This window comes from Austrofundulus limnaeus, unplaced genomic scaffold (assembly GCF_001266775.1).
Source record: "Austrofundulus limnaeus strain Quisiro unplaced genomic scaffold, Austrofundulus_limnaeus-1.0 Scaffold293, whole genome shotgun sequence".
NCBI lineage: Eukaryota > Metazoa > Chordata > Actinopteri > Cyprinodontiformes > Rivulidae > Austrofundulus > Austrofundulus limnaeus.
Window position 1 is genome coordinate 401,768 of NW_013952695.1, and position 16,925 is coordinate 418,692.

General features: G+C 37.7%; 2 protein-coding genes across 2 annotated transcripts in view; both read left to right on the top strand.

Annotated features, from left to right (window-relative positions):
• The window catches only part of aftphb (aftiphilin b), a gene marked incomplete at its 5' end in the record, with an annotated part of 7,959 nt that extends 4,677 nt beyond the window's left edge, over nt 1-3,282 (top strand). Inside the window, 4 exon segments of the mRNA XM_014021447.1 lie at nt 560-686; nt 1,200-1,256; nt 1,355-1,453; nt 1,545-3,282. Of these exon segments, the coding sequence (XP_013876901.1) occupies nt 560-686; nt 1,200-1,256; nt 1,355-1,453; nt 1,545-1,634 (373 nt within the window). The 3' untranslated portion in view covers nt 1,635-3,282.
• Nucleotides 3,283-5,181: 1,899 nt separating this feature from the next.
• On the top strand, nt 5,182-16,891 carry LOC106526769 (actin-related protein 2-B). The gene is made up of 9 exons (XM_014021448.1): nt 5,182-5,336; nt 8,132-8,242; nt 9,608-9,823; nt 10,017-10,089; nt 10,490-10,626; nt 10,759-10,908; nt 13,702-13,847; nt 14,039-14,171; nt 16,680-16,891. Exons 1-9 carry the CDS (start codon nt 5,289-5,291, stop codon nt 16,848-16,850), a joined length of 1,185 nt encoding a protein of 394 aa, XP_013876902.1. The 5' UTR covers nt 5,182-5,288; the 3' UTR covers nt 16,851-16,891.
• Nucleotides 16,892-16,925: the final 34 nt, after the last annotated feature.

Below are 16,925 nucleotides of genomic sequence, written 5' to 3' on the forward strand. Positions count from 1 at the left end.
AAATTAGTCATCGATTATTTTAATAATCAATTAGTCGTCGACTAATCGTGGAAGCCCTAGTGTCAGTGCATTTGCCTTTGGCCCAAAATATCTCATGAACCCCTGGATGGATTTAAAAATAAACTCAGAAAGTAATCATTAGTTTTAAGTCTAAAACTGATTAACATTTGGCGTGAACCTGTTTCAGCTAATCAACCTCTGTTTGGTGTAGTAATAGCTAAGAATAACCTCCAACACATGCCCCGAGCACTAWCAACTCACACAACATAATTGTTTAAAACTTTGGCAATCAGATGACAAGCAATAAGCATTCCTTCAAGAAATGCTTCTTTCATTTTGTTCTGTTCTGGCTTTTTGAATCCAGAACTGGCTGAACATTTATTTRGAATGTCTGTCTCTTTTACATTTTCCTTTTAGTAGTTTTACACCAGCAGTGCCCTGGATTGGAATCATGACACATGMTAACGTTACAGTATTATCACCATTACATAAAGTAGATTATGTTTTACTGTATTGGAAAATTGATTAAAAAATTTTTGTTTTCGTAACTTTTTTTTAGAATTCAGCAATTGATGTTGGGTCCACATCAGGATGTTTACCATTCGCTTGGCCTCCAGTTTAAGTGGGGGGGTTCTCACGCGAACGCTTCTCTGCTCAGATGTCTCGGTGTGGATGAGAGGAACATTGTAAGTTTGTCATCATCAGCTGAAATTTTTACCTCTAAGCTGACTACACTGCTGCATTCCTTTATATAGCTGTCTGGATCAGGCCTGTTTACAAAGTTCGCTCCTGATCCATCCGTAACTTTGCGTAAATTTTGTAAACTTGTGTAAATTTCATTAGAGAGCGACTGCAGTTATTTTATGAAGCCAGAAGAAGACGCATACAGAATAAATTGAAGAGGTGGGAAGTRATTTTACAGCTTCAGCAGCTGTTGCTGCGTGATCTCTTTCCCATTTATTTTATTAGTTTGAAATGGTCTCCAAACAATATTATTGTTTATAGCAATAATTTCTGAGACAATTTATTGTCCAGCAAATTTTGTTAACGTGACAGGCCTAGTCTGGATAAATTATAAATGCTGATTTCAAACTGGAGCATTTTTTGTTTTTTATTGCATTGGTTTTCTTTTGTCAGTTGTTTTAATAAATGAGTATTTTATTCATCCCTGAGGGAAATCACTTTTTGTCTTCTGAAAGGTTTGTATGAACATGAAGAAGCAGCCAGTGACTGTTTCTACTTATATGTCTGGCCTGGTGAGCTATCAGTCTTAAATGTGAAAATGGCTTGGTTTTACTGCCCTGCTTTTTTGTTGTTGTCAGTTTAACCATATGACATTTCAATAATTCATCAGGGAATGCTGGAGCCCACCAAAGACCCTTTGCCAGTTGTCTGTTCTCCGCAACCTAAAGGGTCTCGGTGCACACCGGTCCCCTCTGCACATTCAGGACAGGTACTGTTTGAGTTGTCCAACATTAAACAACGCCTTGAATGAGTTAAGACTGAAATGTTGTTAATTGTTATAAAATCTCTCTCCTTCGTAGTCGCTCCCTTCGAGACAGCTGAACTGGAGCACCCGCAGCCTCAGCAGCTCTCAGGAGGGTATGTCCCCTTGCCGAGCCCCTCACATGTAGGGTTGAAAGTAAACCACCAGCCCTGAACAAAATGGCTGCCGCTAAAAACACCAAAAAAAAAGGCTTCCCACTTCCTCCAGGGCATGTTTTGCTGCTATAATTTCATGCTGTATTTCCCCTTCGCTCACTGAGCCGCATTGTGTTGATCACAATGCTGCGTCTGATTCAAAGTCAAACCGACGAGCAACAAAATGAAAATAGAAACTCTGTTAGAGAAAATCTGAGCTGCCTCTAGTTTTTGTCCCTGCTGCCATCGTTTAGAGAGTTTTTCTCTGTTTATCATAACACCTAATASGATTTCAGGCATTTTGAATTTGATGTTTATTGCTGTTTTTTTTAACATTCCGAAAATGTCAACACTGTCTAACTTCTGCCAAAGTCTTTTTAACTTCCATACAGCTGACAATATCATCCATGTTTTGACTKTAAATGACATAAACATGTTTTTAATTTTTTATCTACGTCATTCTGGTTACTTTATCCAAGGACTTTCTGTTTTTCTGAGCTTCATAAAAGCAAAGAGATGCTGTAAAATATTAACAACACAGTCTTGTTTCGATCAGGGAATTTTGGGTTATTTGTACAGCGTCAAAACAAACTTTTAAATTGATCCTAACACTAAAAGTCAGATAATCGTTACTATTGCTACTGGAAAATTATATGAAGTATGTTTTTGTCTGAACTGAGTATGTGCAAAAAAAGTATCACCAGAGTTTTTGTCTTTTACTAATGCTGGTCTAAGGAATCTATTGTTGCACATACGTTTTTCAAATTAAAAGTTCTTGAGTTCATTAATGTTTTTTTAATGGCTCAACTTATTTGTGTAATAAATCTGACTGAATTTTCTTTAAAAACAATGATAAAAACTTGGACACTGGTCACTTTCTGCTGCCTGTGTTTTAAAAGAATAACACTCAGCTAGTTAAAAATATCAAAATAAGAGTTTATGTATCTTTTAATGCAACAGAGCTGGGCTGATATACTGAAGGCATTAAATTCAAACTCTGGATTGTCAAYTGTAAAAAGACTGTTGTTAACACGCACGATGTGCTTGATGATCAAGTTAATTGATGTATATAAATACACATATCTTTAATGAACAGCTGATCAGTCTGTTTCAGACAAAGTTGGGATTGAGTTGAGTCCAGATTTAATCAGATTTAATAAAATTAATTTAAAAAAAAGTACCTTTTATTGTGACATTTACTTCTACAGCCCCAGAAATACTAAATGGTAACTAAATGGGGATGTGTTTAACCTTAGGGCAGTGTAACACTGTATTATAAAGCATGAACTGTAGAGGGCATATCTTCACAAGAGAGGGTGCAAATCAGAACACTTCAGCCTGGTTTATACTCCATGAGAAGTGCCGGAGTTGTCTTGCTAACGTGGTTGCGTGATGAGAATTGCGTCTTTTCTTTCTCACAATCGCCACTGAGACCCCATCATGTGCATGGCCTCCCATCGGAGCTAGTTTCTCACTGGGCATGCGCCAAGTGTCATGTGATTGGTCAGAATTTTATTGGCGTGTTGGTATATAAAAAATGTTGCTACTCTTATTTCTGCCCCCGTTTAGGAACAACTGGCTGAGTGTGTAAGAAAATACAGTCATCTTTACAGTGGTTGCAGAAAAAATGAGAAAGATATGYAAAAAAAAGAAGAAGTTGTCAAGGGGCTCATAGAAGGAGACAGTGTGGAGACACAGGCGGCTCTCCGTGGTGGTGCTGGTTGGAAACGGTGACGTCTGTTCGTGTCAGATTTACAAAATAAAGCACTTCTTGGTTATCAACATAAATATTGTTTGCACATGACGTGTGCTGCAGTGGGAGGGCCTTACAAGAACTTCTCCCCTGCAGCATAAACTATGCAAAGAGAGTCTCAAAATCATGTTAGTGAGGTCCAATGTCGTGTCTTGTGAAGTAAAACCAGGCCTTTAATCTTAGCACACAGTAAAGATAATTTGCATTGTCCAAGCTTTCTGAAAAGTGGAATTTTTGAGATGTATACAAATAAAATAATTTGTTTCTAAATTAAATGAAGCAAAAAAAATTACAGTTGTCATTTCTGCTGTCATGTTGTGCTGCTTTTCATGTTATATCTTGTGCACTGTAAACTATACCACATGTATTCCAGAACACCTCAATTGACATTGATTTATTTTTATGCTATGTTTTATCACCAGTATAAGGTGTTTCTGCTTCACATCTGGAAATCCTGATAAAATTTTTCACAGACAAATTGTGCCTTGGGCAAGCAATAWTTTTTTTCAAACATGTATAACTTTTATTTCCACCCCAAAACATTTGATTAATCTTAAATTACCTTAAAAACCATTAAGGTTTGTTGTTYTGATTTAGACTCTATGCACTGCGATAAAGACTGTTGAGAAAAAACTTAAACTGAAATAAATCAGTCAATCCTCACTTGGTTTGTGTCATTTTTCCTGGATATTCACTCTTAAAATTGTACAACTTTGCTCTATGATTGAACAAACCATTCAATCACGACATAAGCTTCCTTTCAATTTTCTTACTTAACTTTATCTTAATTGTTTGTAACTAAAGCACACCTTTATTTGCTCTGCATACTAATAGGAAAAGTGAGGTGGGTGACATTACACCTATTGCCTAATTAAAACAAATGAGTTTGTAAAAACAACTAAAACAAAGATTATAAAAGTCATTGTGGTCTTTTTGATATTAATTCTAGCAATCATCAAAGGCTTCTGTAGAATTTAAATACTTTGTGGATTTCAAGAGCTGATCTTGATTATTTGATCTTGGTTTGGTCAGATGACTCCACCTGCTGGCAGGTTTCTGCATTACTCAGTAAAAATCAGTTTATTGTTTATAAAGCATATCTCTGACAAGAAGAGCAGCTCTGCAGCTGCAGTGTAGTTTTAAAGTCTCTAATATGCCGCTGTGTGTATTTATTTTGTCTTGAATTAGCATTTATTTACTGTTTATTTAAATTAGACAAATTTATAGATTTAAATTAAACAACAAACCCATACATTAGTCACATGGTAGAGACATGTCTATTAAAATAAGTATTCTACTTTGAAACAATAAAGCCTATTATACCATACTGATAAATTAAATGTAAACATAACAATTTGACCAGAATGTTACATATGTATTTGACCCTTTTCCTCTAATAAATATAGGGTAGGCTACATTATTTATTTCAACTTTTATTTTATTTATTTATATCAAAAGCAAGCCTTTGTATTTTCATGTCATGTAAACAGAAATGTTTTGACACTAGCCATTTGTTTTGTAATTATGAATATAAATTGCATTCACGACTTACATATTAATACTTTGATAAAAGCTACAAAGGGCCATTGCAGAAGGACCAAAGGGCCACGTGTGGCCCAAGAACCGCAATTTGCTGACCCCTGGTTTAGTAATTTTAAATACTCAATTTATTATAGTCAGCTTCAGTGATTAAACGAAGCTTAAAAAGAAAACAATTGTTGTATTTCATGTAGGAAATGTAAATATGTCGGGGGGAGTGTGTCATTTGAGCGGCTCCGTCACATACCGGATGAGCACCCTTCCCTTCCTCCTCTCGGCCGGGCTGGCGTGTCTTCCTTCCGGGCTTGCCGAAGAAAGTTAAGGGAGGTTCAGCCGCTGCTGGGGCTTTTACATAATGGACAGCCAGGGAAGGAAAGCGGTGGTCTGTGACAATGGAACCGGGGTAGGTTTGCATTCGTGGCTCGGTGTTTTATCGAGTCGCTGTTCGGTTTAAACGGAGCTGTAATGTCGGAACATTTTTTCCCCCTTACCGAAACAGGAAGTGGAGGCTGTCAGTTAGCCTCGACTGGGCGTGTAGCCTGTTAGCATGCTAATTCTCATTCATCCAGATTTGGCTCGAATATGTCACACAAGGTGTTTGTGAATGCCAAGTGAAACGCTGGATTTGTAGCTTTGTAAAAGCCTCTCACGGGTGCAGAAATATCCAAATCCCTTTGGTCAAAACGGCTGTTTTTAGTAGCCAGCGGTAACTAAGCTAAAGATGCTAACTAGCCTTCCAGGTTAAACAGCTGTGTCTGGTAGCATCGTCACTGATTTTAATGATTTGTTCAGCGCCCACTCGGAATTTGCAGACTAATTATTTCTCCCATTCAGGTGATTTGTTTAACAAGAAAACCAGCTTGTTGTATTTGTACACAACGTACCGATAGCTAGGTGTACGCTTTAGGCCGAGTCAGGTAAATTGAGGAACCTTCTTATGTTCGCTCAAAAAAAGAGAAAAAAATGTTATCTGCGGTAATTAACAAAGGTGCTGGGGACAAAGAAACATATTTAAGTTTCAGCAGCTAATGAGTACAGACGAATTAACTGCTGTTGACATATTGATAAATGTTTTAAGGACAAGGTTCGACAACTTCCGGAAAACGACACAAGACCATTAACTCAGTGACAAAACAATCCTAAACAAACAAATAAAAAGTTAATTCATTTTGCAGATTAGCATGCACAAGTCCATGTATAAAGATATAAACGCATCAAAACTTAAACTGATTTTTGGGTTAAATAATTTTTTATGTTAAAACATTTTTGCCTGAGCAAACTAAGTAAACTAAAAAAGAAAATTAATGTCTACAATAAACATACACCTCTTTAGTAGAAAGTAGTTTGTGTTCTAAACAATGAAATAAACAAAGACTTAAGAGATTTATTTAGGAGAAAATAAAACTTGCTTTATTCAGTATTTGTCCAAAATTTTAAAGAGGCTAAAAACAATAGGCCCTGAGTCAGAAAGCTTGTTAAACAAGCAAAAAGAAAAAAAATATATATAAAGGAATTTTTTTCATTGTATGGGAACACACAATGACAATTCACATCACWTAAGTGGCAGCTCAAGCAAATAACTTTTTAAAAAATCTTTATTTAACCAAACTGTAGGCCGTTAACGTTATTTGTGAAAATGGCCCAATAGATGAAGGGATTTCTTCTATTAAAATCATAAAACTATGCTTTTATAGACTTGCTCTGAGTTTAAAATTAAAGGAGATTATAAAAAAATAATTTTAAAAAGGAACATTTTCTTTTTGTAAATTCATTATGGGATGATGCTGTGTTTTATGAGACTGTTTGGAAGAAGTCATCTGCAGCCTGGGGCGAAGAACCACCAAAACGTATTATTTTCAATGGCTGATGTAGATCAGGCTAAAAGGAAGTAGGCAGTGTATGGTCAATTTATGAAYCTGATATGCCTTTATCAAACAAACCCATAGGCTTTACATCCATCTACACATGTCAAACTTAAATGCAAAAGGCTTAAATGCAGTTCCAAGCCTAAAGTTAYTAATCTTTTAGCTCTAAAAGTCACATTTCATATCCTACCAAATAAATAAGTAATTTTCAGACATGAATATAATAAGGGCTTTGCAGTTTCCCCTGATAAATACAACATTGTTCTTGTAAAACACAGCAACATAGTCTGGTGTTGTATTGTAAAAGCTCCCCTGCTGAGAAAAGGACAGTGTCAAGTGCTGCCCACAGATGTGCCTGTGTTTTATTCTGCTTAGAGTCCCCATGTGTGGCTAGTGCCAATTGAGGGTGAAGAGGTTAAAACAGTGTTTACCAATCAGTTTCTCCACTTCTGTGCCTTACATTTAACATAAAGTTGTTCAGGAAATCAGCTGTATTTTTGTATCAATTTATTTTTTTTAACAGAGTTGCCACATTCATATAACCAGAAAAATTATGCTCAAATATTTTCATGCATCTGAAAACTGCATTGTCGTTTACCACAACACAGTTTTATCTCTGTTGTGATCGAGTTCTGCTCACTGCAACAGGTAAAACTGCCTTTTTTGAATTTCAGGGACTTCCTTATTTAAACACCGTCAGCAGCCAAGGAGGATGTTGCCTCAGCATGTTACTGACTAATAAGGCCTTTTTATTTTCGACTGTGACTTTTCAAGAGCGTTGTGTGAAGCCAAAAAAAGAAAAACTGCCATTTGTCAGGGTTGAGCTGAGAAGTCAGGAGGAAGTGAGAAGAGACGAAGCCACAGCCACTGATGTCACCGACATTTTCTGAGAGCTCTGACAAATTCTGCTTTAATTTGTGTAGCTGCAAGCATAAATACCTGTTAACACGGGCAGATCGGATTATATATTATTTTCAATTTGTAAAGCAGGAATGGGAAGTCACTTCCCTTGGTTGTTTAAATATTTTAGTGACATGCACTGATTCTAAAAAAGTAAAGTTTCCAAATCATTTTTGATTATTGATTTGCAAATGGATTCAAGTCAAAACTGATCGTTTTTTGTTTTTCATATGAGGTTGTTGCAGAATTTAAACTAAATATACATTTGAATGCAGCTTTGTTAGCTTGTTTTCTTTTCTGACCTGCAGCCGAACGGTGAGACGATACTCTGGTGTTGAATGTCAGCTACTTATCTTATCAGCACTTAAACGTATTGCCTAATCAGTTCCTCCCTTCTTTTTTTTTTTTTCTTTTTGTCTTTGGTGTGTTGCAGTTTGTCAAGTGTGGCTATGCAGGCTCCAACTTCCCAGAGCACATCTTCCCTGCGCTTGTTGGGAGACCCATCATTCGCTCAACAGCCAAAGTGGGAAACATTGAGATTAAGGTACGAACTGGTTCTCCTGATGTTCCTTGATGATAGGTTTGTGTTTCAAGACATAAAATCAAGTGTAAGTTTTTCTTCTCAAGAAAAAGGTTTCAGATGTTTTTATTCATTCTTGTAGTATGATTGAAAGATCCTGTATATTGTAGGATAAGATTGTTTTTTTTTTAATCATGGTACTTGCCACTACTTTTTTCTTAATTTTAAGTTGCTTTCTTTATTCATCTTTTTCTTTTCTACCTGCCTTACTTTTTTTTTTTTTACATGTTTTGTTCTCCCTCGTTGAAGTAGAATGCCCAGAAGATGGTAAGTTCAGGTTGGGCCTCCTGTTCGTGCCTGCTGCCGAGAGTTGTGAAATGTTATGCTCCGACTTGAAATTAAATGGTTTACATCTAATTTGTTTGCTGGTTTATTTTTATTATTTTTTATATATATATATTTTTTTGCTGTTCAGTTTGAGGGTGGGCGACCAAATGAGTGGTGTCGGGTAGAGAAACACCACTTTCTGTTAACGTACTCGGTTCTCCAGGCTTAAAGTGTTGGCGGCGGTGCCTGTGATGAATCATCGGCCAGCTGTTATCGATGGAGTGCTAAAAGAGATTTGGAACGGGTTCCATTTTCAGACTCTGATCTCCTCGTGCACCCTGACAGCTAAACGCCCACCTCAGTCCTGCTGCAGCATTCAGGAGAAAATAAAATGAAATGTCAGCTTCAGCTGGAGCGCTCGGCCTYATCTATTACAGCTCTTTTAGTGCGCTATTATGAAACAAAAATATATATATATTGAAGTAATGTTCAGTATGGAACAYTTCTCGCTAGTCTTGAAGTTCTCATACTCAAGGAAACATGGCAGACAGCTGGGAAGTCTCAGACAGAGGGACATCTGTTTTGCTTTTATTAAAAACATGCCTGTGACTGGTACTTTGTTAATGCCAAAGCACACAGGATGAACCCATAAAATGGCTGCCTTCAGCGGGCTTTTGATGTCTTTAAGTGGAACGTAAGATGCTTGACTGCGTGGCTAACACCGAGTTTTAACCCAGCAGCTGTTTACACTGCCGGGCTGCCTTGCATGTGGATGTTTGAATGGAAGATGAAACAAAAAGTGTGGTTTGCTGGAGCGGCGGCCAAGTGTTTCCAGGTGTAAATGCATGGAAAGTAATGCTTTGTAGTGCATGCTGGGTAACTGAGTCTTAAACTGAAGGGCTACACGAACGCMTCTGTTGGTGTCTGACAGATGACTCGAGATTTTGTGGTTTGAGCTAAGAAGGCAAGTTGAGGTAACTGAAGTTTGCTCAGTTAAACGCTAAGGTTAGCTATTCAGAAAAGATATATGTATATATTGTTGACCCTTTTTTTTTTTCCCAGGATCTGATGGTGGGAGACGAGGCCAGCGAGCTGCGCTCCATGCTGGAGGTGAACTATCCCATGGAAAACGGCATCGTCAGGAACTGGGACGACATGAAGCACCTGTGGGATTACACCTTCGGCCCAGAGAAGCTCAACATCGACTCTCGCAACTGCAAGATCCTGCTCACCGAGCCCCCCATGAACCCTACCAAAAACCGGGAGAAAATCATYGAGGTACATTTTTTTAACAATTTGTGGCCAGTGTTAAGGTTGCCTGATAAAAGTATTATTTTAGAGACAGTTTAGACTGTAGCGACTTGTTGCAGGACATGAAATAATAGTATTTCTTCCACTATCCTCTTAATATTTTATGTGCTGCTTTTTTTGGTTTTCTGAAAATCTATTTCTCCATCCCTGTCTGTCACAGGTGATGTTTGAGACCTACCAGTTTGCAGGAGTCTACATTGCTATTCAGGCTGTTCTGACACTGTATGCCCAAGGTAAGAATGTTGCTTTTCAATCCAAGGCTGCATATTTCCAGTCCTGTCCTTACAAAGTATTTTTAACTAAGGCAATATAAAATTGGGTGTTATTATTAGTTACTAATTAGATTAGGCCTTTTTTTGCTTTTTGTAGAGCTGATTTTTCACTGTTTCTGTCTCTAGATCCTAGCTCAGAGCTGTTAGTCATAAAAACATTACAGTAACAAAATCCATGCGTGGCATTAGAAGTGTCATTTTCTCCCAATTTGTGTTTATTTCCAGCTGCTGAATATTGCTTTGTGGCTGCTTGTTCCAAGTGTTGCTTTTTAATGTTCTTTTCATCCCAAGACACTTGTTGGCTTTCCTTTTGTTTATGAAGGCCTCTAGGATTGATGGTTAACTCATGTTTGTGTCTCAGGCCTGCTCACCGGTGTGGTGGTGGACTCGGGTGACGGCGTGACACATATTTGTCCAGTGTACGAGGGTTTCAGTCTGCCCCACCTGACGAGACGCCTGGACATCGCAGGCAGGGATATCACCCGCTACCTCATTAAGGTATCCCATCTCATAAAAACCATGAAACTCTTAAGGGTTAAACAAACTGTAGGTTTTGCTGTTTTGAACAGATGGTTAGGTAAAACTCACCAACTCTCCATCCATKTTTTGTGTGTGTGTGTTTGGATGCAGTTGTTGTTGTTGAGAGGGTACGCCTTCAACCACTCTGCAGACTTTGAGACAGTGCGCATGATGAAGGAGAAGCTGTGCTAYGTTGGCTACAACATCGAGCAGGAGCAGAAGCTGGCACTGGAGACCACCGTGCTGGTGGAATCATACACGGTAAACAACTCGGTTAACAAAGTGACAAAATTATTTATTTGTAGGGACCTTAATTCAATTATAATTCACTATTAATAAAACCATTATTGATGCACATTGATAAAACTTGAATTTAATCTATTTTCATGGCTAATGGCGTGCAACACTTCAGCACCATCGCAGTCTGTCATCCAACAATTAGCATAGATGCTAACTTAATATTAAAAGCACCTTGGAAAAGCTAGCTTGATCAGTGTCATGTTTATCGCTTGAAGTTTATACAAAAATCAAAGGGTTCAAAGTAAGGCAAGTCATGATAACTTCAGCTCTTATAAAMACATTTTTAAGGCTCAAGAAAGAAAAGATGTGAAAACACTCGACCTTACTGCAACACGAAGCTACARTGTTTGTACTGGGACAAACGGCACTGTGTAGCAACTACTCTGTCTGTGAAAAAGGCTTTTTGTTTTGTTTTAGTTACAATCAGTTTCTGACTTCTGAAATGTTGGTTTAGTCTTTCACGTCCGCAATGTGAAGAATTGAAGTAATGAACTCCTCGTCCTACACTTAGCAGAACATTTTTTWAAATAAAATCTGGGAGTTTCTATTGCCTTTAAAGAATCATGGCCATGTTTGTTTTTGTAGTTTTATTAATTCTACAAAAAACAAATGTGATACTCAAAACTTTTTCTGAAGATTTCAGTGAAATTTGAATTTAAAATAAAGGTTTATGTATATATATATATATATATATATATATATATATATATATACACACTCTGTATATATATACACTGTATACATATGTATATACAGTGTATATATATATATATATACACACTGTATATCTCAATCACCAAAGTTCTTCTAAAGTCTGCCCATTTTATCCTATTCAAGATGCTGGCAAACTTGTTGTCCCCCCGTCGCCGAGGTGGGGTCTGTTGGCATTGAGTTCTATCTTGTTACATGTTGTATTCTTATTGTTAAAGTTTTTACTTTGATATAAAAATGATCAAATGACTACATTTGCAATTGTCGTTTTATCATTTGCTCATTYAGTATGGTTGATGACACAATAGGGAAGATTACTGACCTCTCTTGGACATTGTGTACGTGAAATACTCAGTCACATTGAAAATACATTTATAAATACTTAAAAGGACACATGAAGAGTAAGAGTTTAATTTAAACTCTAACATGACGAAACAGTTTCTGCATTTGACATTCTTTGTGAAACATTTTGTTTCCATACTTTCTGTTGTCACTTATCTATAATAAGTGCAAGAAATAGCAGGAAACTGTATGAAGAAATATGGAAATGTCACTTTTTCGATATACATTTGTGATACCCGGTAACATCCATACTTTGATACAGTTCAGTATCAGTTTAATGTATTTTTATCACTTTAATCTATTTTAGGGAAAATCAACAGTTTACCTTTAAAGTGTGCATGACATGCACTTTCTAAAAACAAATAAATTGGAACTAAACATCGTAGTATTTAGGAAATTTGGCAAAATACCCTTTATTTTAGTTTAAARTGTAATAGAAAACCATTTGATCACATAACAGGTGTATTGTTTASAACTTTGTGTGGTCAAAGTGCAACTGTAGGTGATAAAGTGGAACTTCCTGGTTTTTTTTTTTTTAAACAAGCAAAAAATGTAATACCAACAAGCGAGTGAACAAGTTGTAAAACCAATGTTAGTATGTGCTGGTGGTTGCAGTAATGCTGCGATAACAGACAGTTTGCTCTGCTTTCCTGTGAATAAGATAAGAACTGCCTGAATCAGAGAGYTTCCTTTACTACTATTATTGGTTGGTGCTCATTGTAGCGACGCTCTGTTTACATCTAGACGTTCGTCTTTGTCGTCATGAGTGCAAAACTGTTCATCTCAGCTGCCAGATTTTTATTTTTTATTTTTATGTTATCAACRTTGTTTTGATAATTCCTTTGTATTTATCAGAAAAAAATGCTGTCACGGTCACTTTAAATCTAAATTTAGYTCTTTCCATACTCCTTACATGTGCACGTTTCTTATTTCTGCTAGCAATGTAATATCATGGAAAGAATTCCTCTTCACGGATTTGTAATTAAGATGTATTTTTTGTGTACTCCCATCGAACGGGGTAACTAAATATTAGTCCGGAGCTGAAGGGACTACCACATGCTCGTTGGCTGCCTACAGACAGGGCAGTACAGCTGATGAATTGTTTGCTCTGGGACGCAGACATATGGGTGTGTGGCGCTCCACCGTCAGACTTGCTTTTCTTTCCAAGATCCATTTTTCCCTTCGGAGGGAACCACAGAGTCTAAACGTGGGTCCTGCAGTCGGTGTTCCTGCACGCCTCTCCTAGCACATGTTGTGTCTCGGAGCCGACTGTGACCGTGTGTGTTATAGTTGGTGTTGGGCGGGCGAGTGTGTAGTGTGCGGCGAAACAAGGAGAGCAATGTGACTGTGGCTGCAGGGCCCTGAGCTGCGTGTGACATCATTTCCTGTGCAGCCACTTTGCGGCGTGGCTGGGTCCTGCTTCCTCCCACTGCCCTCTGCTGAATGAGGCCTTTTTACAGCCACACAGTTTGAAACCCACAGTTTCTCTTTACTCTAAGTACTGTTCACTTTAATACCCATCAGCAGTCACACATTTCTTTCATAAAATGATACATTAATAAGATAAAACTTGTTTTGCATCTAATTTTGGTGTTTTTCTAATAAGTCCTCCACCCTGTGAGACACTAAACCCAGTTTCCTCTGTGGTGTCATGCTCTTTATCCCCTCTCTTTTCATCTCATCCCTCCCACACATCTCCAGCTGCCAGATGGCCGTGTGATCAAGGTGGGAGGAGAGAGGTTCGAGGCCCCCGAGGCTCTGTTCCAGCCTCACCTCATCAACGTGGAGGGGGTCGGAGTGGCTGAACTCCTCTTCAACACCATCCAGGCAGCTGACATAGACACCAGGTGAGAACCAACAAGCACATAAACCTACACTGTAGTGAAATGTATAAAGGCTTTTTTGAGTAATGACTGGTTTCTGCAGCTGTAACAATATAAACACAAATCTGCACAAGAAATGGAAAAACACCAAAAAGTAAAGGAGTCAGAAAATGTCCCTTCCTCCTGCCATTGTTGTCCTTCCTTGTCTACACCAGGCCCGAGTTCTACAAACACATCGTGCTGTCGGGAGGCTCCACCATGTACCCGGGTCTGCCGTCTCGGCTGGAGAGAGAACTCAAGCAGCTGTACCTGGAGCGTGTGCTCAAAGGAGACGTGGACAAGCTTTCGGTGAGAAGCTAACGTCACGCTTCTTTGTGTTTTTGTTTTTAACCGGCTTATGTGACAAGTGTCAGCAAGCCTGACTTAAACCTGCTGCGACGTGGTTCTCAGTAGGACTGACTCTTTTTTAATGTCAAGTTAAAAATGTGTTCAGCTGTGACCAATGTGAGTTTTAAAAATAGAATTCTAAATTTAATGCTACCTTCAGATTTTGCAAACTTTTACTGTGTTTAACTACTTGTTTGAAGCGAATTAAAAGAAACTGCTCAGTCTCAGAGTAGTTTTAAATTAGTGTGGAGTATCTTACATGTGAGAAAGGTACAAATATTACACTATTTAAGCCACTTTGATATCTAAAATAAAAATAAATAAATGATCTTTAATTTATTTTTAAGAAATATGCACTGTGACTGCTGGATATGGGCACCAGTGACCCACGCGACCCTGAAAAGGAAGAAGCGTGTACAGAAAATGGATGGATGGATGGATGTTTAAAATCAGGATGAAAAAACTAGAAAGATTGTTTTTAATTTTTAGTAACGGGGTGTAGTGTAGCCAGACGACCACCAGGTGGTACCAGAGCGTAAAATACATTCATCTTTACAAGCCCAGTCAAAATAACATGAAGGGAACATTTAGCAGTCATATATATTTACTTAAAAACATTAGATATCATGTATGGATCCCAAAGTAACAGATGGTCTTACACAAGACTTCTTGTAAACGTCTTTTTCATGACTCATGTTTAAGGTTTTCTGTTTGTCCTCAGCTGCTCTCGGCAGTAAACTTAGTTATCTCACCGGATGTTTGTCATAAAATTATACAAATATGCAAAAATACGATACAAATAAAACAAAAACGATACTCTATGACTTTGCATACCAGGAAAAAAAAAACTTACATGGTGCTAAAATGAGCTGAACGAATAAACACACGTCATATTGCACCATGACTTTAGTTGACGAAAGCAAAACCAAAATGCAGAAGTAGTGTGGGCGAACGTGTAGAAGTAATAAACAAGTACACCACTGTGGTCTCATGATACGATCATGCAGTTTTTGAGGGTAAGTTTCAACCAGGTGCTGTTTATTAGTGCACCTCTATAAAAGTAGATAATTTGTCAGCATGTTGCTTTGAAGAGTACAGGTTTGTTTCCACAATGACGGAGTGGAAAGACATCAGCATTGATCTTTGGAAAAAAAGTGTTTCTGATAATTTTACAGAGGGTTATAGGGCCATTTTCAAATTATTTACTGAAAAATATTGAAGAAATTCCAGATTTTAGACCATACCCTGATTAAAGTAGTGGGTCTAAATGAAGTGGACGTTGTAATCCGGAGTGGGCCAGAGTTTCTCCACAGAATGCTGAGAGCTCAAACAGCAGGGCGATTATATCAAGATGTAGCTGCTAAACACATTTCTGCATCTGAAGCTCGGACTTTCAGCTGTTTTTGTTTATCTTAGGCTCTTATGAGCAACAAACAGCAGCTTTATGCTTCACCCTATTTGGTGAAAATATGAGTGTTTGGACACAGTAAGTAAGTGGATTTTTATTAACACACGGTTTGAGGATGTTAGTTTTTCTAACCTGTTGCCACATGACTAAGATGAGAGGAATTTTGCCGGCAAAGCCTCCAAATCTCCTAAATAAGATATAAAACTGATTTGATGACCCCCCCACACCCCAAAAAATTAAAATAAAAAATCCAGATTCACACCCAATCTTTCATGTTTCTGTGTCTTTCACTTGATTCTTTTGGCAATTCTAGATGTTGGGATTAGTAATGTAGTGTTAACAAATAAAACTTTAAAATAAAAACAGTGAGTCTTTAAAGAGAAATCTTTATAGGGACTAAAACTGCAGTTCTAATAAAGAAAATCAGCATAAATGATCATTAAAAAGTTAATAATATAGTTGAAAATGAAAATGGGAAAAAAATTCTAAACCTACAATTGGCTGTTCCAGTGCATTAAAAAGAAAACAGGTAAAGGTTCATGTTTATTGCCAGTTTAGGTCTGTATTGTTTTTTTTTTTAAGTCCTAAAATTTACATACGTGACTTTTCTTTACAGCTTTTAGATTTTATCATCAAACGTGTTGGAAACATCATAACAAACAGGGCTAAGTGATAAACGTAAGAAATTAGACTAAAAAATGCATCAGTGTTTGAAAAGTGTCTCCAGACTATTTTCTGATTTATTAATAATTCATAAAGTGCTTAAAACAGTTTAACAACAACCTGACTGAAACATTTAGAGATCATTTGGTGATGGTAGTCTTATAGAGACGTGATCCCAGTCAAACGCTTTGTTGTTGGATCTAAAATGTTGCTTTTTGTTAGCTCTCTTGCTATTTCTGCTCATTTTATGCAGCCTGGTCACATAAATTGACCTAAATCTTAAAAATAACTGCGAAAAGTTGTTAATAAATCAAACTGTTTGGACATTTTCTTCACTGGAGAAGCTTCAGCTGCATCATGAACTTATCACAAGCCTCCATGTCTCCCTCGTTTTACAGAAATTTAAGATCCGGATCGAGGACCCTCCCAGGCGAAAGCACATGGTGTTCCTGGGCGGAGCCGTTCTGGCCGACATCATGAAGGACAAGGACAACTTCTGGCTGACCCGGGAGGAGTACCAGGAGAAAGGAGTCCGTGTGCTGGAAAAACTCGGAGTCACCGTCAGATAAAGCTCCGGACGGACAGAACACACACACACCTGCACACACACCTACACACACACACACACACACACACACACACAC